Source organism: Vipera berus, assembly GCF_964194415.1.
Source record: "Vipera berus genome assembly, chromosome: 12".
Taxonomy (NCBI): domain Eukaryota; kingdom Metazoa; phylum Chordata; class Lepidosauria; order Squamata; family Viperidae; genus Vipera; species Vipera berus.
In genome coordinates, this window is record NC_138215.1 from 8,933,808 (window position 1) to 8,961,477 (window position 27,670).

The 27,670-nt window shown below is 43.8% G+C and overlaps 2 protein-coding genes across 2 annotated transcripts in view; one reads left to right on the forward strand and one right to left on the reverse strand.

Annotated features, from left to right (window-relative positions):
* Positions 1-1,809: 1,809 nt before the first annotated feature.
* LOC308673394 (chromodomain-helicase-DNA-binding protein 2-like) lies at positions 1,810-18,896 on the forward strand (the record flags this gene model as incomplete). Its single annotated transcript, XM_081337019.1, has 19 exons — positions 1,810-1,842; positions 2,082-2,227; positions 2,910-2,994; positions 3,172-3,264; positions 4,911-5,084; positions 6,168-6,337; positions 6,714-6,755; positions 7,730-7,869; positions 8,396-8,534; positions 9,419-9,569; positions 9,874-9,996; positions 10,500-10,628; positions 11,907-12,050; positions 13,656-13,796; positions 15,274-15,452; positions 16,090-16,189; positions 17,015-17,222; positions 17,614-17,848; positions 18,719-18,896. The coding sequence occupies 19 exons, from the start codon at positions 1,810-1,812 to the stop codon at positions 18,771-18,773; spliced, it is 2,487 nt and encodes an 828-aa protein (XP_081193145.1). The 3' UTR covers positions 18,774-18,896.
* A 561-nt stretch (positions 18,897-19,457) lies between these two features.
* Positions 19,458-27,670, reverse strand: part of RGMA (repulsive guidance molecule BMP co-receptor a) — a 33,981-nt gene continuing 25,768 nt past the window's right edge. Inside the window, exons 2-3 of the mRNA XM_081336969.1 lie at positions 25,595-26,106; positions 19,458-23,963 (exon numbers count right to left, since the gene is read on the reverse strand). Of these exons, the coding sequence (XP_081193095.1) occupies positions 23,250-23,963; positions 25,595-26,106 (1,226 nt within the window). The 3' untranslated portion in view covers positions 19,458-23,249. The remainder of the gene's footprint in view (positions 23,964-25,594; positions 26,107-27,670) is intronic.

Here is a 27,670-nt window from a genome sequence, read left to right on the forward strand (position 1 = left end):
GTACGTTTAAATATTTTAGGAAGGTAGCTGGGGAATCCCATCTCTTTGCTCACTCACGCTAGGCCAACACAACACTCTATGTATCTCAACAAGCAAATATCTGCATCCAGTGGCTACACCGTTGTGTCTCTTCGTTGAGTGGGTATTACCCACAGTGAAACTGGGATGAAAAGGACAGAGCTCGACAATGAGAATGGGGCAAATGGACTTGGATTGTTCTTGGTACAAATAAGTGTTTGATTCTTCCAAGAAGTTCAAAAAACAGAAGGGCCTAGAATGGCAAAATGACCGTATGTGAGATTTAGTATGCGTTCAACTTACTGTATGTACAAAAAAGATAAAATATGAGCCGGCAGATGATCAGACAGATGTTCATGCTTAAAGTATAGAAAAACAAGGCTTTGTGTATATCTGGATATCCTTCTGGTGTTGTGGTGGTCAGATAGGGCTCACAATTTAGGAACAGGTTGAGCTCACTTTCAAAAGTTCCCCTTTAAACTGGCATGCTGTCAATGTATATAGCGAACCAACCCACACAATGCATTCCTTTCCCAAGGACGGGGAAACACCCACCATGGTATTCCAAATTGAAAAGGAAGACTTGTACCATTTCAGACAAATAGTTGCCCAAGCTCTTCTTAAAAATCTCCAGTTTTTGAGCACCCACAGCCTCTGGAGGCAAATCATTCCACTGATTAATTGTTCTAATTGTCAGGAAATTTCCCCATATTTCTAGGTTGATTAGTTTCCATCTATTGCTTCTTGTCCTGCCTTCAGGTGCTTTGCAGAATAGGTTGACCCAAAACTGAATTTGGGTTGGTCACTGGGAGAAGAGATTTCCTGGTTGACCCCTTCTTCTTTGTAGCAACTCCTTAGATATTGTGACACTGCTCCTTCTTTTCATTAAATGACACATGGCCAATTCCTGCAACCCTTATTGATATGCTTCAGCCTCCAGTCCTCTAATGATCTTTGTTGCTCTTCTCTGCACTCTTTCTAGAGTCTCATTCTGAGAGCCAACACTTTGGGCATCTGAAAAGAGTCAGAATAGGGAAATGTAGTTAACAACCAAACGGTAGCAGTCTGGAAATCAATACCTCTAAAGTTGCTTTGCCTTTCTGGCCACAAGAAGCAAGGGGAGAAATTAATTTCCAGACAGCTGTTATGATTTCCCTATTCTAACTCCTTTCAGAACTTTGTAAGTATTATTTTTATGATTTTTATCCGGCCTTTATTATTTTTATAAGTAGCTCAATGCAGTGAACATACTTAACACTCCTCCTATTTTTCCCACAACAACCCTGTGAGGTTGGTTGGGCTGAAAAGGAGTGATTGGCCCCAAGTCATCCAACTGGCTTTCATGAATAAGGTGGGAAAACTAACAACAACAAAAATGCCAGTTGCCTGGTTTCTAGGCCAACACCTTAAGCATAGATCAGATTGGCTGTCTGCCACGTCAGTTACCTCTTCCTGCACTGAGCAATGGAATTTAGAACTTGAGATGAAGGCAGTTATAGCGGGAAGCTTTCCTACTGGTCATTTTGAATTCGGGAAAATTGTGGAGCAGACATACTTTACGTGTGGCTCTTCATCAATTGACCCAGTTCAGGTGCTCAGGTTTTCACATCCTACCTTTCCAGATTGGATAGGCTGGCAAAGAAAACTCTGGTTATTTCTTTCGTTGTTTTCTGAAATAGTGAGCAGCAAAGTTAAATAATATTGATAGAGGGAATTTGGGGGGCGGTTGGGGTGTGTGGGGTTGGAAGTTGGAGATTCAGAAGTTCCCCTAAAGGGGCTGCCTTGGTGGACATGGCAGAACAGGCGACATCTACAAGCCCAAAGGTAAATAATCTTGGTGGGACAAATTTTGCTTTTACTGTATTGTAAGGTGTTAGAAGCCAGTAGCTTTCCATTTTCAGCTTGCTAGTCCTTGATCCCTGTTCCTTTCCAATCCTTTAAAAAGGTCAGGTGAGTCACTGAACTAGGGAGATCCAAAAAGAGATTTCTGCACCTCACCTTGGCTCCACCAGGGATAAAAACCTACCTATATAGCTATTTCACGCATCCCCTGGATTCTGCAGGTAAATTATCGCTTGGTTACAAAGGGAACAGTGGAAGAGGAGATTATAGAAAGAGGGAAGAACAAGATTGTGCCGGACCATCCCACGATTCAACAGGTGGACACCACCGGACTGACGGTTTTGGACAATAGCTCAGACAGATCCAAGTAAGGAGAAGGGCCTTTTGGTATGCTGATCAAGGTGGCTCTTTTATGGTACCTTTTAAATGTTAAACTGGGAAAGTGATAAAACTTAGGCTTATTAATTGGGATGAACTGTTCAGTGGGAAGACATCTTTACCCCTATGGAGATTCATCCAGGCCATGGTTGCCCCAAAGGTGCTTTTTCAATAAATAGAAGATTATAAATAGAACATTATAACTTCAATAGATGCAAGTGGTAAATGTTACTGCCTTTACAAAGAGGAGGAGAAAAGACAGGAGGAAAAATAGCAGTAATTCAATAGATTCTGGAGCTTTCTTCAGCTTCACAGGCAGTACACACAAGGTCATTTAGCATCAATCTCTGTTTTGTTGATGAGATAAAATGAGATGGTTATGTTTGTCAGGCAGACATGGTCATTGATACCTAAACGAATGCTTTATGCTAAGGTTACTGTCTTTTTTTTAAAACAATTTATTTCTAACATTGATTGATTTTAAAAAGACAACAAGCATTATTTTAGCTACTCAGAATTGCAAATTGCCTAGTTTTCTTAGATAAAAAAGATTAGGAGGTGCATGAGGAACTAGATTATTTGATACCCTGGAAAATTGAGCTAAGATATGGTCCAAGTACTTGTGAACTGGAAAGCTTTGTGCAAGCCAGTGGCTTCGTGTTTTTCTCTAGTACAAACCCATTCAACAAGGAGGAACTTCAGTTTGGAGCTGAAGACCTTTTCAAAGAACCAGAAGGGGAAGAATCTGAACCACAGGTGAGTTTTCTGATCTCTATTTCTGGGTGGAGATTACCTTGATTCTTCTTGGGATGTCATTTGTCATTGGCAGACATTTAACTCAATCCAATCCATTTTCATATCAGAACTTTAGAAGGATAAATTCAATCTTTCATACTAGTGTGTGTCTGACTGCACTCTTCCTCCTGCTTCCAGGAAATGGACATTGAGGAAATCTTATGCCTGGCTGAGACACGAGAGAACGAACCATCCACAAGTGCAACCGACGAACTACTTTCCCAGTTTAAGGTACAGGCCCAGAAAAAGGAGCATCAAAGATTTCAGAATTTGTAGCATTATCAGTGCAATTAAAAGGAGTGGTGTGGTGGCCTAGAGAGTTTAGTTAGTCCTAGGTGGCACCTTGAAAAATGCTCAGTTATTGCCATCCACTTAGTTACACATTAGGTGGCAATACACAATGTGATAGAAGAAGAAATTAATGGGCTTAGTATGAAGTGCCTTCATATTCATAAATGTTCCTTATGGAAAGAAGAAAGAAAGAAAGAAAGAAAGAAAGAAAGAAAGAAAGAAAGAAAGAAAGAAAGAAAGAAAGAAAGAAAGAGAAAGAAAGAAAGAAAGAAAGAAAGAAAGAAAAGAAAGAAAGAAAGAAGAAAGAAAGAAAGAAAGAAGAAGAAAGAAAGAAGAGAAGAAAGGAAGGAAAGAAAGGAGGAGGAAGAAAGGAAGAAGGAAGGAGAAAGAAAGAGAGAGAAGAAAGAAAGGAAAGAAAGAAAGAAAGAAAGAAAGAAAGAAAGAAAGAAAGAAAGAAAGAAAGAAGAAAGAAAGAAAGAAGAAAGAAAGAAGAAAGAAAGAAGAAAGAAAGAAAGAAAGAATCTTGTCCTCACTAACTATCTGGAATCAGGCTTTAAGCTGAAGTAACAATGTCTTTAAGGGACGCGGTGGCTCAGTGGGTTAGGACGCTGAGCTTTTGTCGATCAGATAGTCGGCAGTTTGGCGGGTCGAATCCCGAGTGCCGCGTAGCAGAGTGAGCGCCTGTTACTCGTCCCAGCTTCTGCCAACCTAGCAGTTCGAAAGCACGTAAAAATGCAAGTAGAAAAATAGGGACCACTCCGGTGGGAAGGTAACAGCGTTCCGTGCGCCTTTGGCGTCTAGTCATGCCGTCCACATGACCACGGAGACGTCCTCGGACAAGCGCTGGCTCTTCGGCTTTGAAACGGAGATGAGCACCGGCCCCTAGAGTCGGAAACGACTAGCACGCATGTGCAAGGGAACCTTTACCTTTACCTTTAACAATGTCTTCAAAAGTTTCAACACAACTTCAAACAGTGCATAATTTGAGAAAACCCTCAGTTAAACAACTGCAGGGACAACTATTGATAAAAAAATAGTGATGGAAATTCCAATTTATGAAAAACTCTCTCACACTTTAACTCCATTAATTTGTGCACAAGAGTTCTTCTACCCCAGCAGGAGGAGGAGGAGGAGGAGGAGGAGGAGGAGGAGGAGGAGGAGGAGGAGGAAAGCAGAAGCAGCAGAGGAATAAGGAGGAGGAGGAGGAGGAGAAGAAGGTGGAGAAGCATAAGCAGCATCTCCTTTGGCCAATTTGTCTCTGGTGCATAGGTTTGCAGTGTACATACAAAAATTAAAGTAATATAATCATAAGATACCAATAGGTAGGAGAAGGTAGTAGAAAAGGTGAGAAGGATAATAGTAATGCAGCCTTACTACATGGTTAAATATCCTTAGAAATAAGACAGTTCTGTGGTGATTAGGTGTTCAACAGAGTGAAGGCACTTGGGGAAAAGCTGTCTTTATTTCTAGTTATTTTGGCATGCAGTGCCCTATAGCGGCGTCCCATGGGGAGGAGTCGAAACAGTTGATGTCCAGGGTGTGATATGGAAGCCCAGTATGGAAAGCCTGGTTGTTTCTCCTCCCAGGTAGCAAACTTTGCCACAATGGAGGAGGAGGAAGCCGAGGTGGAAGACAAACCTGAAAAGGATTGGGAAAACATCATTCCTGAGGAACAGAGGAAGAAGGTGGAAGAAGAGGAGCGACAGAAGGAACTAGAGGAGATATGCATGTTGCCCAAAATTCGCAGCCCAGCCAAAAAGGTAGCTTTTTTTGTACTGTATGACCTACAACAAGAGACATCACACCTCACCCTGGGTGGAGAAAACCCTTCCAAACACCAGCAGGATGGAGGCCCTTCAGATGTAGATGGCTCTGCTGGAGATGTTTAGCTTTTCAGAAGAGAACATTCACACTTTGTTGGGTGGTGAGAAACACACAGGCAAAGATGTTCCTGGGAACACACAGGCTCAGGGCAATGGGTGGCCTTGTGAAACTCCGACTTCCTTAAGTCTCCCACCCCTTTGTGGAGCATTGAGTGTTTGGGCTGCTAAGTACAGGTAGTCCTCGACTTACAACCACAATTGAGTCTAGAACTTATGTTGCTAAGTGAGAAATTTGTTAAGCGAGTTCTGCCCCATTTTATGACTTCTCATGGCGCATTTGTTAAATGAACCACTGCAGTTGTTAGGAACACAGTGAGTGAATCTGGCTTTCCCCACTGACTTTTATTTTTATTTTTTTTAGTTTATTTTATTCCCATTTATATCCCGCCCTTCTCCGAAGACTCAGGGCAGCTTACAATCTAAACCACAAATCAATGTGCTTAGCAATAGCCTTCATTCTATGTATATGCCTGCTTATTAGGGCTTTCACCCACCCCCCAAGCGGCATTATTACAAAGTCAGCTTAATTGCCCCCAACAATCTGGGTCCTCATTTTACCTACCTCGGAAGGATGGAAGGCTGAGTCAACCTTGAGCCTGGTGGGACTCGAACCTGCACTAATTGCAGGCAGCTGGTGTTACTTAAGGAGGCATTAGCCTACTGCTCCATCAAGGCTCTGCTTGTCAGAAGGTCACAGAAGGTGATCACATGACCCCAGGACACTGCAACCATCGTAAATGTGAACCAGTTGCCAAGCATTTGAGTGTAAATGACATGACCATGCGGAATGGATGCTGCAGTGGTCCTAAATGGGTAAAACGGTCCTAGGTCGCTTTTTTTCAATGCTATTGTAACTTTGAATGGTCACTAAATGAACTATGGTAAGTCCAGAGGACCTGCAGTTTGCATCCTCTGGCAAAGAGGATTTGTCTAACCCTGGGCTTTTTCTGGCCCTGGCAGCCTCAGCCCAATGACATTGATTCGGGTGTTGACCTAAAGAGAAAGCTGTACGTATTATTTGGCTCAGACACGGAGGAATCTGATGATGACCAAAGGCCCAAACGCAAAAGGAGGCCTTGCAGTACTCAGAAGGACACAGTGGAAGGATTTACAGACACCGAAATCAGAAGGTTGGCATCAGGGAGAAAACCAGGGATTCTTCTGGATGTGTTTTTCATCAGAGCCAGGATGAACTGGAATGGGTGGGAGGGATGCCCGGCCTACCTCGCAGTGAGGCCTGGTGGGGATGAAAGGAGGGGAGATTGCTCCGGTGGTCTTGAGCCTCCAGAGCAGAAGAAGAAAATAATGTAAAAACCTTCTGCAGCCTCCCTTTGCTTAACCTGACTTAGTAAATATTGGGCAACTTGAGAGTTGCACTCCGGGCGCATCTGGAGGGGTTTAATTTGAGAGAGCGGGACGAGAACCACAAACAGAGGGGAAAACAAAATGGAGGCCTTTAGCAACCCTCTCTTAATGGTTGTTGCTCTTCCTGTCTAAATTCCACAGATTTATCAAGGCTTACAAGAAGTTTGGTGTTCCTTTGGAGCGGTGAGTGCCAGATGAGAGAGAAGGTGCAGTCTACTAAATTACAACTGTTGGGACATCAGAGGATTGGAGGGATGATCCAACCTCAGGCGCCTTTGGTTTCACGTTGTGATTTTATGTTTTAATCGCCGTGCGCCACTCAGAATCACTTCCAGGAGATGGCTGGCCCCATCAATTATTTAAATAAATGAAATGATGCCATTGCACATATAATGCAATTGGTCATGTTCGATGTCATCACTTGAGCGTTATCACCTGCTTTCTTTTTTTTTAATTCCATTTATATCCCGCCCTTCTCCAAAGACTCAGGGCGGCTTACAAGCTTAGCAGTAGCCTTCATTCTATGTATATGCCTGCTTATTAGGGCTTTCACACACACCCCAAGCGGCATTATTACAAAGTCAGCTTAATTGCCCCCAACAATCTGGGTCCTCATTTTACCTACCTCGGAAGGATGGAAGGCTGAGTCAACCTTGAGCCTGGTGGGACTCGAACCTGTGCTAATTGCAGGCAGCTGGTGTTACTTAAGGAGGCATTAGCCCACTGCTCCACCAAGGCTCTTTCCTAATCCCCTCTACGGTCCTGCTAGGTTACATTCAGTTTCATCCTTTTTATCCTTTATCCTTTCATCCTTCATCACCACCTGCCAGAAGGCTTCCTGCATCCTCCTAGGAGGTTAGGGGGCAGGTTTGCCTCTCCCGATCCTTCAGTATTGTTCATTCTTACATTTAGATCTTTAGTTAGATCAGCAGGACCTATGAACGCAACCTGTGGGTTTGCACACATTATGTGGGATACATTGTTAATTGTGTTTGGAGTGATGCCCCACCAAGCTGCTATGACTTGTTCTTCGGTAGCTGCTCTTAGCCCCTCCATGTTCTGGAAGTGCTTTAAAATAATGTCCGATTGGTGCGTGTGTTGAGTGGGGGGGGATTTGCTGTACAGCACTTTTATTACATCCCATCTCCTTTTTTTAGACTGGAATGCATAGCTCGAGATGCCGAACTTGTGGACAAATCTGTAGCTGACCTGAAACGTTTGGGGGAACTTCTCCATAACAGTTGTGCATCAGCCATGCAGGAATATGAGGAGCATCTGAAGGAGAACCCAACTGAAAGTGAGCAAGGGGGCTCTCTTTGATGGGAAAAGCGGGGTGGTCATCAGAATACAGGGTTATGAACTTATCTCTTTAAATAAAGAAAATTGGCACCGTATGAAGAATTCATCCTTAAGAAGTCCCTAAACTCCGCAACAAAACTAGTCCTCCTTTTTCAAAATCACCATCAGGCACAAAGGATCAGGACTATATGTTAAGTTGCAGCATAAAATATTTATTCAAGCTTCTATGCAAGAATGTAATCAACTAAAGTTCAGTACTAAATTGACACCAAATAAGAGTCAACAGAATTCAAGAGAGAGTGACTTGGATTGTTTGTGACAACGCAAGGATTCTAAACTGATGAAATGTTTAACTCCAACCCTCCACAGTTCTGCCTGCTTTTCTCCTACAATAACAGGCTGGTACTTTAGCTCCCAAATGGAAACATGTTAAAGTCTCAGGTGCTGATGTGCTCTTTAAATGCGACTCCCAACTCACCCCATCTGATTGTGACTGAAAACTCTGTGTGGCTCCTTTTATTCAGACAAAGGACCAGGGAAGGGAAAGGGACCCACAATTAACATCTCTGGAGTTCAGGTGAATGTGAAAGCCATTATTCAGCATGAGCAGGAGTTTGCAGTGCTCCATCAGATCATTCCATCTGACCCAGTGGAGAGGGCAAGGTAAGCATGACCATGTAAGACCACGTAAGTGTCTATGTGTGTGTTTGTGTAGCAGCCATGAATCACCCAAAGAATAAAAAGAAAAGGTATTTGAGGAGAAGAAAAATCACACATTGCTCTTAAACAAAATGGCAGTATGTTATTCTTTATTGCTCTGTTGACCTTTACATTGGAAAAAGGTAATATCATACATGTGAAGACACATCTAAATGGATTCTAAAATGTAAATATGGAAGAGGCAGCCATTACTTTGACTCGAGAGAAGGTAACCAAGAGAATTGTAACAAATTGTCTTGCCACAGTTGTTAAGCTAATCATTGCAGTTAAATTAGTAACACATTTCCAAACAGTGAGAATAATTAATCAATGGAACGGCTTGCCTCCGGAAGGTGTGGATGCTCCATCACTGGAGGCTTTTAAGAAGACACTGGACAGCCTTTTGCCTAGAATTGTATAGGGTCTCCTGCTTGAGCAGGGGTTTGGACTAGATGACCTCCAAGGTCCCCTCCAACTTGGTTATTCTGCTAGATTCTTACAGGCTAGGCAGAAGACGGTTCCTCATCTTCTCCAGGGAAAAATAAGCTGGAGAGAGATAAGACTTCCTTCAAGATCAACTTTGTATTCCCTTCTTTTCAACTAAGCCTCAACAGCTGGTTCCCTTTTTAAAGCAGTTTAAGGAATGATCCTCTGCTCAGTTTAAGTGGAACTGAGGTCAGCTAGGGAGAAGAAGTTTAAGAGAGACAATTTCACCATGCTTTCACACATACCTCTAACTTTGCCTTTCCTTTGTCTTATCCAGTTCTGATGTGGAACTTTATTAACAAGGGGCGTCTCACACGGAATTGTTTCTCACCTTTTGCCCATCCTCTCCTCCAATTTTGCAGGTTCCATCTGAACTGCCGTGTCAAATCTGCCCATTTCGATATAGACTGGGGAGTGGAAGAGGACTCTTGCTTGCTGCGGGGAATTTACGAGCACGGATGTGGGAACTGGGAGCTCATCAAATCAGACCCAGAACTGAACCTGACCGACAAGGTACAAGGAACCTCACCCGTGGGTGAAGCTTTATAGATGCAACACCAAACTATGATGCTTGAAAAAGGGATTTTTGCAGGATGTGGCAGCGTCGGATGTGGGGAGAAGTGGCTCTGCAGCTTGACAAGCAATGTTTTTTTGCGTTGATTTTATGCATAAAACAGAGAGCCGGTTTGGTTTAGTCATTTAAGGCGCCAGGCTAGAAACCGGGAGACTGGGAGTTCTAGTCCTGCTTTGGGCACAAAGTTAGGTGGGTGACTTTAAACCTCTCTTTTATGTTTATTCCTTCTCCACCCATCTCCAGATTTTACCAGTTGAGACCGATAAAAAGCCACAGGGGAAGCAGCTCCAGACACGAGTAGATTATCTGCTGAAAGTTATCAAAAGAGACCTGAAAAGGAAAGAAAGTGTGACAAAGACAGAGGAGGTCAGTTCCGCCAAAGAGCAAGCTCAGTTTGCCCCTTTGGTTTATTCTATGCATTGTTTGGGAATCTAGTGCCTGCAAAACTCAAGCTTCCAGTCTTTGTGGTGGAAAATATGGACAACCCGTGGTGAAGCACATTGCAGCCCTCCAAATGGGAAGCAACTAGGACTTGAGTCACCACGAATGGGGCCTCCCTGTCCATGAGTGGGCGCAATTAGCACATAGGTTGAATCCATGCAAAGGCCCCACCAGTCACAGCTGCCACCTGCTCCTGGGCAGAAGCAAACATTCCAGGAGGCCCAATTGGTGCACCATCTCTGTCCCTGGGAAAGCTACCCCGTTGAGAGTTAAAGCTGGTCACTCTCCAGAGCCCCGGAAATATGCAGTGAGATGGGAGACTCTATACAGGGAAGGGTTGACACAAACAAAGAGAAGCTCCACCAAACTGGCCAGCAAAGAGGGTTTTCTGATCATCTGTGCCCTCGTGGGCTTTTCTGCTGATCTAGGCCGAAGCCAAAGTGGTGAAGCCCCGAATCCGGAAGGAAAACAAGCCCCCCAAAATCAAGGAGGAGCCAGGAAGCGAGGTCTCTTCTGCACAGCCTGCAGACAACCTGTCAGTAGAAGGACAGAAGAAGGTAAGCATGAGCGCCTGAGGATCTGGGACTTTCTGGGGGAGAAAATGGCCGACTAAAATTTAGGGTCTGCAATTTTGGGAGCGCCATCTTAGCCAGGGGCTACAGTTCATGCGGTGGCTCAGTGGGTTAGGACGCTGAGCTTGTCGATCAGATGGTGGGCAGTTTGGCGGGTCAAATCCCGAGTGCCGCGTAGCAGAGTGAGCGCCTGTTACTCGTCCCAGCTTATGCCAACCTAGCAGTTCGAAAGCATGTAAAAATGCAAGTAGAAAAATAGGGACCACTCCGATGGGAAGGTAACAGCGTTCCGTGCGCCTTTGGCGTCTAGTCATGCCGGCCACATGACCACGGAGACGTCCTCGGACAAGCGCTGGCTCTTTGGCTTTGAAACGGAGATGAGCACTGGCCCCTAGTGTTGGAAACGACTAGCACGCGTGTGCGGGGGAACCTTTACCTTTACCTTTACAGTTCACAAAAATCCCAGAATGATGGAGCCATTGAGCTGAGACCTGCTGCAATCCTTGTTATTATCTCTCTTTGAGGAAGGATCCTGATGCTACCAAGAATTGTATAGATTAATATTAGGGCGTGTGGTGTTTTTTTAATTAGCACCACAAACATAGGTAGTCCTTCAGTTAGTTCATTTAGTGACCATTTGAAGTCAACAACAGCACTGAAAAAGGGACTTATGACCGTTTTTCACACTTATGACTGTTGCAGCATCCTCATGATCACCTGATTTACATGTGGCTGCTTGACAATTTGACTCAATTTATGATGGTTACAGTGTCCCGGAGTTGCGTGAGCCCCTTCTGCGACAAGCAATTAGGGAAGCTGGATTTGCTTATCATTTGCATGCTTCCCTTAACAAGTGTGGTGATTTTGCTTAACTGCCTGGCCAGAAAAGGCCATTAAATCAGGCGCGACTGTCTTGCTTTCCAACAGAAATGTCTGGTCCCAGTTATAATTGTAAATCAAGGACTTTTTATTTTATTTTATTTTACTATTTTACTATCTTATTTTTTATTATTTTATTTTATTTTATTTTATTTTTTTATTTTATCTTATTTTATTATTTTATCTTATTTTATTTTATTATTTCATTTTATTTATTTTATTTATTTTATTTTATTTTATTATTTTATTTTATTATTATTTTATTTTATTTTATTTGTATTGATGCCAGTTATCTTAAGAAAAAGATATATTTCCCCCTTCCCTCCATCAAGAGTAAGGTGAACGTTCTGTCCTCTATGCGCATTCACATGTTTTGCCCCCAAGGAGGATGGGGTGAATAAGAATACCCTGAAAAAGAAGTTGAAGAAAGAGAACAAGGATAAGCAGCCAGCCCAAAGCCAAGAAAAGGAAGGGGAAAAAGAGAGGAAGAAAGAAAAGGATAAAAAGCAACAGGATAAAAAAGAACAGGTACCTACTGGTGTTAACCTGTCTCGGTGGCCATGCCATTGCTGATTTTAAACAAGGGTCACATACGTGTGCTGGTAACCTGGCTGTGTGTTTGTGTGAATAAGCCATGACCAACTTCATGTTATGGGCAGAACATCCCTATTCTCCATTTTTTTCAGATATTTGGGCAGGCTGAAATCTTTGGCTCGTCCTTGGTAGACCTGGGAAGCTAAGAAGGATTGGGTTGGGTTAATTGGGGGACCATCAGGACCTCCCCAGATTGCGATCCAGGCTGAGAAGTCTAAGAAACATTTTAGAAGAAGACAACTCATAGATTGATTGTGAGGTCACCAAAATGTGCAACTGGCTATCCTTGAGCGTGAATTGAATGATGCTTTCATATCTGGCTATATAGGCTCTTAAGATTACTCCGTTCTCCCCAGCAGCATAAAGTCTTCAATACCATAGAGTTCCTGACCTTGGATAACATTGTTTCGGTCTTGCCCACCACTGGGAAATCAGGATAAATTTCCGTGCACTTGAACTTCAAATTTGTTTTCAGGGAGATTTCTCTTTCTTCGGTGAGCATTGCATAAGTGTTCCCAGGGCTGAAGAAAGTTGTTGGGTTGACACTTTTTTTAAAAAGCCAAACAGCTTTGCCCAGACAAGATGGGAAGGAAAAGTTGAAGCATGTTTTGAGAGTAGGCCAGAGGTAGGCAACCTTAGCTCTTTTATGACTTGTGGACTTCAACTCCCAGAATTCCTGAGCCAGCATAGAGCCAAGGTTGCCTACCCATGGAGTAGGTTATCTTTCAAAACTGTCCACCATACCTGTAAGTGGTGGGTGCTTTCCTGTCGAGTAGAGATGCAGAAGAGTGCACGATGGTATTTCTGTCCATTATTTTTACATGTCTGCCCATTCAAACAGAAAGACAAAAAGCTAAAAATAATTAATTTATAGGTATGTGTCTCAAGTCAGCCGCCATCGAAGTATGCTGAAGACCATCTTTTTTAGAAAGTGAAATACGTATTTCTTGCCAGTGAAATCATTAATTTTATCCGTGAGAGGGTTGCACAACTCCATTGATTTAGGGACTCCCATTCTCCTAAAAATGGGGCGTGACAGCCCAGTGATTAAAGTTTGTGAGTTGGAGAGCTGACAGCCTGGGTTTGAGACCCGAACTCCACAGAATGGGTGAGCGCGCAGTCTGGCCTGCCCACCTAGCAGTGCGAAAGCATGCAAATGCAAGTAGATAAATAGGTACCCCTCAAGTGGGAAGGTAACAACATTCAGTGCACCTTTGGGCATATAGCCATGCTGGCCACATGACCACAGAAGTTGTCTTTGGGTAACGCTGGCTCCCTTGGCCGTGAAATGGAGATGAGTACCACCCCCTAGAATCGGATATGACTGGACAGAGGAAACCTTTACCATTAGTTTATTATCACAAAGGTGGTGGACCCTGTTTTAAGGGGCAAAGAAATTGCCTGAAAATTCCAGGCAGCAGAATGCAGTTTCTCAACACCCTGGATATTTTTCCCTTCCATTTCCTTCTTGGCACATCTACGATTTTCCTTCCTGTGCTGTTTCTTAGAGGGATGCTATTTCCTCTTGTCCTTTCACAGCCCAAAGGCAACGAGGCCAAATCTGGCAACAAAGGGAAGAAGCTGCTGGCTCAGGGTCCCGTCCACATTACGGCAGGAAGTGAGCCTGTCCCCATTGACAAAGAGGAAGAGGATGACTTAGACCATGCAACCTTCACCATTGTGAGTCTTCTCCAGGAATGGGGTGGAACTCTGGGAAAAAGTCAAAAGAGGGCCGGTCATCGACCCTGGAGAGCTTCCAGGGGAATATTTTGTTACAAAATCAGCTTACCTCTTCCTTGTTAAGCCAACTTCTATTAAGTTTCGATGAAAAGTAAAATACAAACTTAACCAACCCCCAAAGATTTAAAAATCGGGAATGGGGGGTGAAAGGGGAGGAAGTTGAAAAATGAGTAGAAGCGGGGAGAAAAGGATGCAAAAAAGGCCTTCAGACTGTTGTAAGTCAAGGACTGCCTCTATAATAAAGTCTTCTGTTCCTCTAGATCAAAACAAAAATATCTTTCCTCCACTTTAAGGAATTCACCTAAAGAAGGATGGGAAATCTCTTGTACGCTCTCCAAGATTTTATGGCTACCCCAGATGAGCCTTAAGGACCCCAAACTGAAATCTGGGTAGCTTTCGCTGCCTTGATCTTGCTCAGCCCCCTGGTGCTTCTTGATACCCTGTAGGTGCAAATGTTGTGCTTGGTACACCTCAGGCTCCTTCTCTTTCTTTCTTTCTTTCTTTCTTTCTTTCTTTCTTTCTTTCTTTCTTTCTTTCTTTCTTTCTTTCTTTCTTTCTTTCTTTCTTTCTTTCTTTCTTTCTTTCTTTCTTTCTTTCTTTCTTCTTTCTTTCTTTCTCTTTCTTCCTTCCTTCCTTCTTTCTTTCTTTCTTTCTTTCTTTCTTTCTTTCTTTCTTTCTTTCTTTCTTTCTTTCCTTTCTTTCTTTCTTTCTTTCTCTTTCTTTCTTTCTTTCTTTCTTTCTTTCTTTCTTTCTTTCTTTCTTTCTTTCTTTTCTTTCTTTCTTTTTTTCTTTTTCTTCCTTCCTTCCTTCTTTCTTTCTTTCTTTCTTTCTTTCTTTCTTTCTTCTTTCTTTCTTTCTTTCTTTCTTTCTTTCTTTCTTTCTTTCTTTCTTTCTTTCTTTTTCTCTTCCTTCCTTCCTTCCTTCCTTCCTTCCTTCCTTCCTTCCTTCCTTCCTTCTTTCTTTCTTTCTTTCTTTCTTTCTTTCTTTCTTTCTTTCTTTCTTTTTCTTTCTCTTTCTTTCTTTTTCTTTTCCTTCTGAGTTAAGATAGCTGACATGCTGCAAAGCCAAACCCTGATCACTGGCATATTCACCTCAGCAGAAAATTACTTTTCCCCCAGCCAGTTCATCTCTAAAACAGGAGAACCGTAGATTTGCTGAGACTGTGATCGAAAAGGGAGATTCTGCTTTGCAAGAAGGATGCCCCTCCAACTCAAAAGTTGTCCTCCCTACCGTTTGGTGAATTGTGACTGGGGAAGACTCCTGTGGCTGCCATTTTGAGAGGGTGCTCACAGCAGACCCCCTCCCCCATCAAAATGGGCACCTAGCCTCAAAGGTTTGACTAAATCTGGAGCTCCCTCTCCTCTTCCTCCTTTCTGCTGCCCGACTAACGTGGAGCTCTACTTCCTCTGTCCCCAAGTGCAAAAAGCAGATGAGGCCAGTCAAGAAGGCCCTGAAGCAGCTGGATAAGCCAGAAAAAGGACTTACAGAACAAGAGCAGCTGGAGCAAACTCGGACTTGCCTGCTTAAGATAGGCGACCACATTGCTCAGTGTTTGAAACACCACGCTGAAAAGGAAGTTCTTAACGTATGGAGAAGGTAATCTGTCTCTCCGCCAAACCTTCAATCTCAATCTCTCTCTCCCTCCCTGATGTTGCAGTCAGATCTTTTTGAGTTTGGAGGTGTAGTGGAAGGAGAGGCAGAACCTGGGGATGGAGTTAAAAGAGGAATCAGCCTGGAAGCTCTACATAGCCACAAGCAAACTAAATCCAACTCCCCTTGAATTCCCGTGACCGCTTGCACTCTTTCGGGTGTCCCAAGCTCCTTGAGGGATTCGACACTTAAAGGTGTGACAATGCTGCCGACGAGATGCAGTCTCCAGTTGTTGGATTGTGTTGAATTACATTGAAGTGTTAAAAACAAATTACACATTTTAGTCCAAACTCCTAGAAAAACCATGATACAGGCATTTGCAGTAATAAAGAGAGGTGGTGGATAGGGTCATGCCACGCTTACATCAAAATCTGATGACTTTACCTCAGGATTCTTCATGACTCAACCTTGCAGCAAGACATTTTTGGAAGGGATGTGGGGCCCCCAGAATAAAACCTCTCTCCATTACAGCTTCCAGGGCTACTGTGGGAGGGGAATCTCTTTCCTCTGGCATGAAAGGTTCAGGCTTCTGGCCTAGCTTGTAAAAAGAGAAAATTAAAATATCCATTTCACTTCCTTCCAGCAATCTCTGGATGTTTGCATCCAGGTTCACTGACTTTGACGCCAAGAAATTATATAAGGTGTACAGGATGGCTAGTAAAAAACGAGGTCAGGAACTGGCGGTAAGGACAGAGTTGTGTGCGGTTGTGTGTATGTTTATGTTGTGTGACAAAATGGAAGAGGTACAAATATAAATAAAGAGAAGGAAGGAAAGGGAGCATCTTGTGCAAAAGAAAACCTCAGGAACTGGAGGAAGTGTGATTGACACTTGTAGGTGGACTCTGCTTTTTTTTCCTATTTCTTTTTCTTTTTCTTTTTTTGTTTTGTTTTGCTCCTGGCTCGGTCATTGCTCTCTTAAGAGCCAGAAATTGAGTTATAGAAGAAAGGAGAAGAAATTCTATTTTTACCTTTACCTTTAGTCTTTCAATGTTCAGAGGAAAGAGGTTGGGGATCAAAGCCGTTGAGTCTTCTGGGAGACTCCTTGATGGGGCTGTAATTTTCTATGAGTCTCCAGCTCCTTTGGCTGGAATCAACTCTTTATTAAGCAAATCCAAATAGAGCTTGAAGGGACCTTGGAGGTCTTCTAGCCCAACCCCCTGCTCAAGCAGGAGACCCCATATGATTTCAGACAAGTGGCTGTCCACTCTCCGTTGCTGGACCTGCACGGCTCTTTCCTCAAGTTGCCCGCCAAGTGCAATTGTGGAGGTCCCTGGGTGCCAACAGGGGCTGGCTAGCAAACCTTGATGATGAAGGCATCTTTGGTCACAAATGAAGAGGTGGGAAGCCTTAAGGCTTTCGATTCTTCTTTTGTTTAATCCTTCCTTCTAGAGGAGGCCCTCAAATATTCTCCAGGGACCTCCCTCCTCCACAACTCCTGGTTAATAAAACCCAAATAATTGTTACTGTTTGCCTTTTGAGTTTTCCGTTGATGTCTTTCTGCTTGGCAGGAACAGAAAAAGAAGGAAGAGGCAGTGAGCGGCAAGCGGCCCCTTCGTCCAGAAGCTCCTGGGCCCAGTCGAGATGCTCAGATGGCTCCTGTCCCCCATAGCCCTCATGCTCAAAGGCTGCAGCAGCCACCTCCTCACCCTCCCCAGATGCACGGACATCCACGGGAGAACTACAAGCAGTCAAGTAGAAGGCATTTCAGCAACACAGGTGAGAGGTTGTCAGCCTGTCCCGGCCTGGGCTTTTAGGAAAGAAAAACTCTTGACTCCAGAGAGGCTCTTCCATTCTTCCTGAGGTCTCATCTTGTTTCCTGTAATGGGGGAGGTGGCAATGCATGACCACTCTTGATCCACTTGCTGGAACTACATGGGCCACCTGGTTCAAGAGCCTCCCAGTTTAACTGTGGATGGGCTGTTCCCGCTATTGATGCTATTATTATTGTGTTCCCTATTGTTGCTCCTCGTCCTTTTTTTGATTCTCTTAAAAAGAGATAATAAAATTCAAGTGAAAGGTGGAATAGAGATGATGAAGTCCAAGTGGATAAGACCCTTGGGCTTCTTGTGAAAAGAGTGCTACCTTTTCCCCCCTCCTTGTCATGCAGAACGGAGCAAATGGCAGAGGGACCAAAGATTTTATTACAGTGGCAATCCGGTTCAAAGTTGGGGCAGACACTATCACCACCCATATGAGCAGCCCTGGTATAGGGAGCACCAATATATGGAACGCCAGGTCCGCCAAGAACCATATCGGAGCTCAGCAAACTACTGGCCAAGCTACAACAGGGAACGAGAACAATACAACAGGGGACGAGAGTACCGGGAGCAGCGTGACTACAGGTGAGGTGATATGCAGGCCTCTCGGCTGCACCGTTGGGCTTCTGCAGGAGTCAGCATGCCAAAAATGGTGGTGTTTGTCAGCCAGATCATGGAGTAGAGATTGCAAGGACTAGTGGAACTGTATTGTTGCAGGATATAATAACAGAATCTTGAAAGCCTGATGTCCCTACCCATCTTATGCCAACAAAACTCAGATAGGCTTATTTTGAGTCCCTTGAGTATTACAAATGGGTTGAGGGGGATAGGTATGTTTAGCCTGTGGAAGAGAAAGCAATGAGTAGAAGTTCATTAAAAAGACATCTAACCAAAAAATTTCCTGACAGCGAGAACACTTAATCAACTACCTTCTCTACTGGAGTTCTGGGTGCTCCATCAGTGGAGGTTTTCTAAAATAGACTGGACAACGATTTGATTGGGATGGTAGGAGTTTTCTGCCTTGAGCAGCCCTACGAGTCTATGATCCCTCACAACCTTTCTTTCTCCGGGACAGAGTACTTGTTTGATTTTCTTAACAAACCTGCATTCCTTAATCTCTGCACCCCTCAACAGAGCTCCAGAGCTACGCTGCCTCTTTTGCAAGCGTATGTTGCCTCATGAAAAAGCATCCTTGGGATAACCATGACCTGCATGACTGAGAATCCCCATGGACACATGACCCAGAGTGCAAAGCAGTTGAGCTCCACCTCTGCTTTTGTCAATCTTCTTTCCTTCCTCTAGTCTCTCCCCTGGGGGACACTGCCGAACTGGGCTGGCGAAGGCTTTCCTGTTCTCTTCCAGGCCTTTGGCACCAGAGAGAGTTAAGCATCCCAAGATACGGTCATTTTGCCTCTTCTTTGGAGTTGAATGTTTGATTTCTTCTTTCCCCTCCAGATACTACCATGATGCCAAGAGACGAAGAATCAATAAATTCCAGTCATGGACCTAAAGGACTAAATGCAGTACGGTAATTAATATTAATTTATATTTGAGAAAGGTATTTGCCACTGTTTAATGATATCCGATGTAAATATGTTGTTTTTAAGTATTATTAAAGTTTTTCTATTGTCAAGCTCCTGTTCTTTAGATTCTTGCACGTTAAAAGATCAGTGAGTTTTCCATAAATTGGAATTTCCATCTCTCTGGGGTTTTTTTGTTCAACAGTTGCCAGCTGCGCTTATATTTAACTGATGGTTTTCTCAAATTGTGCCTTGTTTGAAGTTGTGTTGAGAGTATTGAGGGCTTTGTTACTTCAGCTTAAAGCCCGATTCCAGATGGCGAGGACAAAATCTTCCTCAATCCTTTCTTCTTCCTCCTCTTCTTCACCTCCCTTTTTCACATTGCTTGACATTTTCTGGATCTATTTTTTTCTTTTTGCTTCTGACGTCAAATTGATCTCTTCTCTGAAAAGCGTCCAGTACTTTGGAAAATCTATTCTAACCAAAAGCTAATGACACTTTTTTTTTTATTGATCTTTGGTTTTCTGAAGTTGGTAATTATTTTGGCAGCAAGGTGAGCTGGCTTTAACAGTGAAGTAGCTCACTCAACCAACACACACGTGATCCGGTTCATGCCTTTTTTTTTCCGTCCTAAAGATTGCATCAACAGAAATGCACGGCTGCGTTATTGGGAAGAAAAAGAAATTTATTTGTGTTTTTTTTAAAATCAATAAATAATTTACAGTATTTACATCACAACACCCCATACAATTTCCACACACATGCAATAAACTGGAAAGGGAGTCAGTGTGCTTGTTATGCGCTTTCCCCGTCTTTATTCAGATTTTCGGTTTGAGCCTGTTGGGTCTTCAGAGGCTGACTTCACTCAGAAGCCAAAATTTGGCTGAACGTAATAAAAAATAAAGTGCTTTGTTAATAAGTAGAGGTTTAAGAAAGAATATCCCAACACCTGGGCAATGGTTTTAGAGCTCACCATAGAGAAATAAATTGAAGGGAATGAAGAAAAAATGGTTAAGAAAAACCTCCCAATTTGTAAAATTGTACAGTTTTCAAGAATTTTGATTTAGGAAATGCTAAAAAAAAAGCACAACCCTATCATTTTGATAGTGGCCAGTTAATTTCCATTAATATCCCCCTCCTCTTGTAGTGACATCATTGGTTGGGGATTATAGGAGTTGTAGTTAGCATGGCTAGAAGCATCTGGGCTGGGGGAAGGCTATGAGGCAAACCATTTTTGAGAAAAATTTCATGTGAGGGGCAGGCTCTCACCTTCATGGCAAACATTAAGTCTCTGGAAACTCGGGTTTCCATTGCTGTATAAAGCCGTCCAAAGATTTCCACATATGGCTTATCCAGTTCCCTAAACGCCACTTGGGCAAACCATTAAAAAAAAATTGCACTGCATTTCTTCTGACAGAGCTCGGAAAAAGCCGCAAGAGATAATGATGGAAATTTGGAGAAGTCTTGAAAAAACTGGATGACTAACGTGCTAATGGGTTGTTTCAGAATTGAATGGAAACGGGTGGCATGGTTTATCTAAGCATACGTGAATTGTGAAGGCAAGCTGATCTTCAGTCCCCACAGTCATTCATCCCTGTGATCTACCATCTACCATCTAGGATTTTAACTCCAAGCCAGAGTTGCCTAAAATTCTATCTAAAAAGGGTCAATGGTGATAAAACCTGGCAACCAGGTGCTGTGTGGACAGCATGCCCCCCCCAATCCAGTACCACCAAGCCCTGCAATTAAATGAAAATTATGGCAGCCAACCTGGGACATCCGTTGAACTAGTACAGAGTCAGATTTCCTATCTTTCTTCTCCAAATCTATCGGGATGTCCAACCTACAGTCAAAAAGGCCACGGTGGAAAAACACCTCTTTGCACAGCCATTTGTTAGCAGTCCTAATAATGCCAGAATGTTGCCTTTGTTTTGATTTCATTACAGATGCAATTATATTGTGATGGATGTGTGTCATTCTAGCTTCTTTTGAACACCTACAGCAAGTTGGAGAAGGTCCGTCTAGATTACAAGTTTGCAATTACTCTTAGAGCAATGACAGTTACAACTTTAAAAGGTGGAAGGTGTGAGCATCCTGGTGGAGACAATACTGTGGGATGAACCATTAACACGACTTGATAGACGTTCTGACCTACCATTTTAGCAAAATCGCATCACTGTTTGCTCAAGGTACTTTTTAGCTAAATGTAGGCACACAGAGATATCCATCTTGACGTGAGCTTCTAAACATCTGAAAATGTGGGAAGACAACACCCTGTCTCTCCTGCGACCCTCTCTGAGTGAACCCAATTTGTTTTTATGAGACTGATATAAACCAAACAGAGAAGACAACCACGTCCCCTGATGAACCGATCATGAAGAGAAGTAATAAAATTGTTCCTTTATATATTTTAGGAAGGTAGCTGGGGAATCCCATCTCTTTGCTCACTCACGCTAGGCCAACACAACACTCTATGTATCACAACAAGCAAATATCTGCATCCAGTGGCTACACCGTTGTGTCTCTTTATTGAATGGGTATTACCCACGGTGAAACTGGGATGAAAAGGAGAGAGCTCGACAATGAGAATGGGGCAAATGGACTTGGATTGTTCTTGGTACAAATAAGTGTTTGATTCCTCCAAGAAGTTCAAAAAACAGAAGGGCCTAGAATGGCAAAATGACCGTATGTGAGATTTAGTATGCGTTCAACTTACTGTATGTACAAAAAAGATAAAATATGAGCCGGCAGATGATCAGACAGATGTTCATGCTTAAAGTATAGAAAAACAAGGCTTTGTGTATATCTGGATATCCTGGAGTTGTGGTTAGATAGGACTCACAATTTAGGAGCAGGTTGAGCTCACTTTCAAAAGTTTCCCTAAAACTGGCATGCTGTCAATGTATATAGCGAACCAACCCACACAATGCATCCCCTTCCCAAGGATGGGGAAACACCCACCATGGTATATATTCAAAATAGAAAGGGATCAGGATAAGTTTTAGAATGGGAGACTTCTCATCTGGCACCTTGACCTCAACCCAACAGAACATTTCAGAGATACCTTAGCTCAGGTATTGTACAAAGAAAAATACGGGGAGTCAAATGTAAAGAGGGTCCATCTTGTAAACTGGTGTTTCTAAAATACTGAGACAGACCTTCCTTCTCCACCTTCCTGCCTCCAATAAAACAGTGACATTGTTTTTTGAGGCCTATCCGTCTTCTGGGAAACGTACAGCCCAATTTTTTTGGGCTTAAATTGGCTGGTCAATTTGGAGTGAGCTTCCTGAAGTTAACACAAGACCCAAATGGTACAGTAATACCACCAATTCAGCTGGCAACCTTCGCAGCAGGGGGAGTGACCGGAACAGCTCATGATGCCCACTGCAGAAGCAGGAAGGAAGAAGTCACTGGGGAAGAAGGTGCAACTGTGATCCGAAAACCGACACAGCTGAAAACAACGTCCCAGCTCTCCTATGGATTGGCATGGTTTGTTTTCCAAAATGAAAGACTTGAGCCTTATGTAAACCAGAAGCTTTGCGCCTAGAGGTGGCACGGACTGGCGTAATACTGGCCTAGTTCCCTAGCTTATTTGCCTATGTACCAGAACAGGAGTGGACAACGGGTCTGAAAGCAGGGCAAGCACTGTGGTTCTCGAACCATGCCCAAGAGTTGGAACACAATCTGCTCACATTGCCCATGAAACCAGGTCAACCCCACCCACTCCTCCCCGGTTGATTTTTTTTGCTAAAGCAAAAGGAAGCCGTTTTCTGCAAAGGACACCAAACTGGAGCAGCCAGGAAGGAAATGAGTTTGTAGGGGTGGTGTCTGCCCAGAGGATGGACAAGGGGACAATCAAAACCTTGCAGACCGGTTCCCAGGCACCATCCCTCTGGAAGCCGAGGGAAATACCACCGACACACCCCCACCCACCCAACAGCAGCTGCCAGCAGCTGCCCAAGCCAGATTGGAGAGAGGGGTGCATCAGCGGGCTCCCATGCACGAGGATGCAACCCCACAAACTCTTTTTCCATGAGCAGGATGCCGTGGAACTCTGCCCATGCCTGCCCACTTAAGGACTCTTTGAACAGTCTTCTGTTGTTTCCAAGCCACAATTTGCGCAGTCCAGAAGCAACACTTCTGGTTGCCTCTCCAAACACTATCATACAAACGCCTTTGTCAGGGAAAAGGGTGTTCAAGGAAAAGTGAGAAGCGAGAGCTCTCCATCATCCGTAGCAACCGGAGGAAGAAGGAAGGTGGCTGATGTGACCTCTAGTCCCCTGGCAACCCTTCCACATGGAGGAAGCTTTTGTTGACAGCAAGATGCAGTCATTCGATGCCTTGTTTTCCAGACATAGCTGGGTCAACACAACACAATCACTGGTTGCTTCAGTTTCACACCTGCCCCAAACCTTAATAATGTTCCTCAGTTTCCCAACTCAACCAGGTGTGTGTCTATGGCCAGTCTACAAGAAAAGGGATGGACTTTGATTCAAGTACAGGAACGCCAAGAGCGAAAGAAACAGAGCCATGGAAAACATAGAGGTGGCCGTACCCCCCGACTCCAAGTCTCGTGTCCTTTCAAACAGATGAAGCTTGTCTTTGTTCGAGTGGAGCATCTTGACATCTTCAAAAGCATAATAAGCAGCCAGGGTAAAGTTGACGTCACCAGTGGTCAAGAGGTCAAAGACACAGGACTGGAAATATAAGTCCTCAACTGGAAGTTTCTCTTTGCATTTGATGGTGGCTGATTCATAGGTGAAGACCTCTGGTGAAGAAGATGGGTTTGTACCTTTTCGGTGAGGACGATTTTCAGTAGCCTTTGGGGTGGAAGGGAAAGCATGGAAGTCCAGCTGTTGGTTGAGTGGACAACCCCGGAGGCAGAGATAGAGGCCCTGGTTGTCTCCGTCCTCCACAGCTTTCACGACCTCCTCTGGCATCCGGGCGGCAAAAGTGAGGTAGCGGCCCACTTGCCTCACTACGATGGTGGTGCCAATGTATTTGGCCTGGATCTCAATGTGTTGGCCGGAGACTTTCTCGGTGATCTTCAGGCTGTTGGCACCATGTTTGTCACCGCCATTCTTGGAGCCATCAGCAAAGGCTGCTGGGAGTTCATCCATCTCTGCCTGGTACACCTTTTGATCCACACACTCCTGGAAGCTCTTGAAAATGATAGTGAGCTGGAGGGATCAGAAGGCAAAAGGTTATTGACTTTGGCAAGATGGTTTAGATCTGTTCATAACTCATCCATGTTTGTGGCATCAAACCTGGATGCTCAATTTCTCTCTTCTGCTAATTGTCCTAAAATATTTTTAATGCTTAGCTTAGGGATATGATCAATAATTTGATGATGCCATTGAACTGGGAGACGCCAACTGGAAATTTTGGATACCCTTTAAAGGGCAATATATTTGACTCTTCATTCTACTTTATTCCTACTTATGTTTTCAGTTATAAAAATATCCCTATGTAAGAAAGGCAGACGAAACGCAAGGTGAGTTCCAGCTAAGAATCTCTCCCCAAAATTCCAAGCAACACTTGGAACCCTTTTAATTCACAAAATCTGAACAAATATATTGCTAACTTCAGTAGCTTGTGGAACAGCTCGAAGGCTGCACTGGTCCCAAAATAGCTCTGGACAATAGTTATCTTTCAAACTGACTTTTCCAAATTTTATAAGAGCTTTCTTAGCTGAAAAGAATATATCAACGAAGCATATGTTCAAAGTTATTTTTAAGTACTTCGCACAGAAATATGACAAAAGGGATTTCTGAATGACATAGACTGAAATATTGAGCTAGTTCAGGGGTAGGCAACCTTGGCTCTTTTATGACTCGTGGATTTCAACTCCCAGAATTCCTGAGCCAGCATGGCTGGCTCAGGAATTCTGGGAGTTGAAGTCCACGAGTCATAAAAGAGCCAAGTATGCCTGCCCCTGATCTAATTGAATCTTAATTCAGCCCAAAATTCAGCCCAAAATGTCCAAAAAAGGACATTTTAAAAGAGAATAATTTATTGGCTAAAAGCCTTTTGCAATTGACTAATGGCGAATTTGTCAATGCCAATGGTGTCCAAGTGGTGCTCCAGTCATTTTGGGATTGCACCTAAGGCACCTATTACTATTGGTACTACCCTTGCTTGCCTTTGCCACAGTCATTCTATTTCTATTATTATATTATTCTATATTATTATTATTATTATTATTATTATTATTATTATTATTATTATTATTATTATTATTATTATTATTATTATTATTATTATTATTCAAATACAGGTAACAGATAACCCTCGACTTACAACAGTTCATTTAGTGACTGTTCAAAATTACAATGGCACTGGAAAAGTGACTTAAAATCGTTTTTCACACTTACAACCGCTGCAGCATCCTGCAGCCCCATAACCAAACTCCAGACGTTTGGCAACTGGCTCACATTTTTGCACTGTTCTGAAGTCACATGATCCCCTTTTGTGACTTTCTGATTAGCAAAGTCAACGAGGAAGCCAGTTTCACCGAACAACCATGTTACTAACTTAACAACTGGGGCAAAAAAGGTCATAAAATGGGGCACAACAAATGTCACACTTAGTGACATAAATTTTGGGTTCAATTGTGGTGTAAGTCGAGGACTACCTGTAAATAGGGACACCTGCATACGTACGCAGGCAAGCAAGCAAACAACTGGAACCCAAAGCCCACTTGTACTCATAGAAACCCAACTTGGGTGAGAAGGGAAGAAAGCAGCTTTCCCAAAACGCCCACCAGGGGGCAGATTCCCCAAGCCACGCTACGCTGCAGGGACATTCCTACCTTGGTGGTGGCCGTTGCCAGGGAGCCGGGCAAGACAGGAGTGTTGGTGACCTGCACATTCAGGTAGCTGTTGTCAATGAGCGGCCAGGCCCCTTGGATTTTGCATGTCTGGAAGCTGTCTGAAAACGTCCGCAGGTGGGGGTCTCCAAACAGCCCGCAGTGGGTGTAGTTGGGGCGCAAGGAGTGCTTGTGGAAGCTACGTTCGTAATGGCAGCTCTCAGGGCTGTCCGAGCGCTCCTGGCTGTCGCCCCGGGGCAGTGGGGGGAGGCGAGGCTGAGAGGTGGGCCCATCTTTGGAGCAGTTGTGTTGGGTCATGAGATCGTCGATGCCATGGACTGCGGAGTGGTAGAAGAGGTCTCCCCGGCAGGTGCGTGCCGTGTGGTGGGTGCAGAGGGCATAGGCGCGCAGGGCGGTGCAGAACTCAGGAGCGTCCTCCGGGGCCGGCGGCTGCGTCCCAGAGGTTGCAGCCAAAAATTCCGAGTTGCACTTCATGATCTTGCAGGGAGACATTGCTAAGAGAGAGGGAGAGAGAGAAGAACACACCTTTTGGAAGTGTCGAGTGAGGCTTCCTAGTCCAGCACCCACCAACCTTTTGGACACCAGGGGGCGTGGAGAGAGGTTTGTCTGTGGACTGGAAGGGGCATGGTTTCATGTACTGCCTACATCCCACAGAGGGGTTTTGCTTCTTTGCACAGCCCGGTTTCTGAGATGCCATGGCCTGGTCCCAGTCCATGGACCAGAGGTTGGGGACTCTAATCTACGTATACATATACAGGTCATTATTCATTTACAACAGTTCATTTAGAGACCATTCAAAGTTAAAACAGCATAGAGAAAAGGGACTTATGACTGTTTTTCACACTTACGACAGTTGCAGCTTCTCCAGGGTCACATTATCAAAATTCAGACACTTGGCAACTGACTCATATTTATGACGGTTGCAATGTCCCGGGGTCACGTGATCCCCTTTTACAACTTTCTGACAAGCAAAGTCAAGGAGGAAGTCGGGTTCACTGAACAACTTAATGACTGTTACTAACTCAATGACTGCGACGATTCGCTTAAAAAATGTGGCAAGAGAGGTCGTAAAATGGAGCAAGATTCACTTCACAAATGTCTCGTTTAGCAAAATAAATGTTGGGCTCAATTGTGGTCGTACGTTGAGGACTATCTGTATTTGCCAAATTTTGATCCACCCAGAATCTAGATCCCATTCAACCATGTCAGCTGGTCTGAGCAGTAACCAGAGAAAAGATTTGGTCTCTGGGACCTTCAGCTGGCTTGTCCAAGTATCTCCACTTCTGCTCCAAAAGGGATGCTCGTTAGGGTCACCAATCATTTTAGCTTCCTTGAAAGCTACTTTATTTTGGGAAAGGATGAAATGCAGCAGCTGATCACATGCATTCCATACAGTGGTGGGATTCAGCCGGTTTGCATCGGTTCAGTAGAACCGGTAGCTAAATTTTGCTGACTTCAGAGAACCAGCTGAATGAACACTGCTTCCAGAAGTCCACTCTAGGCCTCGGAGGCCTGGAAGAGAACTCCCAGGCCTAGAATGGCCCACTGGGAGTGCATGGATGCCACTTCCGGAAGTCTGTTCTGGGCCTTGGTGGCTGGGAGGAGGCCTCCCAGGCCTAGAACAGCCCGTGCGGAAGTGCATGGATGCCATTTCCAGAAGTCCATTCTAGGCCTCGGAGGCCGAGGCCTGCATCCAATAAGAGAACTAGTTGTTCAGTTATTTGAATCCCACCACTAATTCAATACCAACATTTCTAAGCTCACTGTTAGGATTGGGTGGGTGGGGTGGAGGAAGACTTGGAGAACATGAGAATGCTAATCACCAAAGCTCCAGATTAACTCTGTTATAAGATTTTACCAGATGGTTTGATTTGAAATTGACCTTTGATTTGAGAATATGTTACAGTAATCCATTTGAAGACTGCACTCAAGAGAAGCTTCGGTGGGGTAAAATATCTAGCAAATCTTTGACCAGATTTGAAAACCTCCAAATGCATACAGTGAATTGCTTGTTGATTTGATTCAGACAGTGATCTAACTAAATTGCTTTCACGTTGT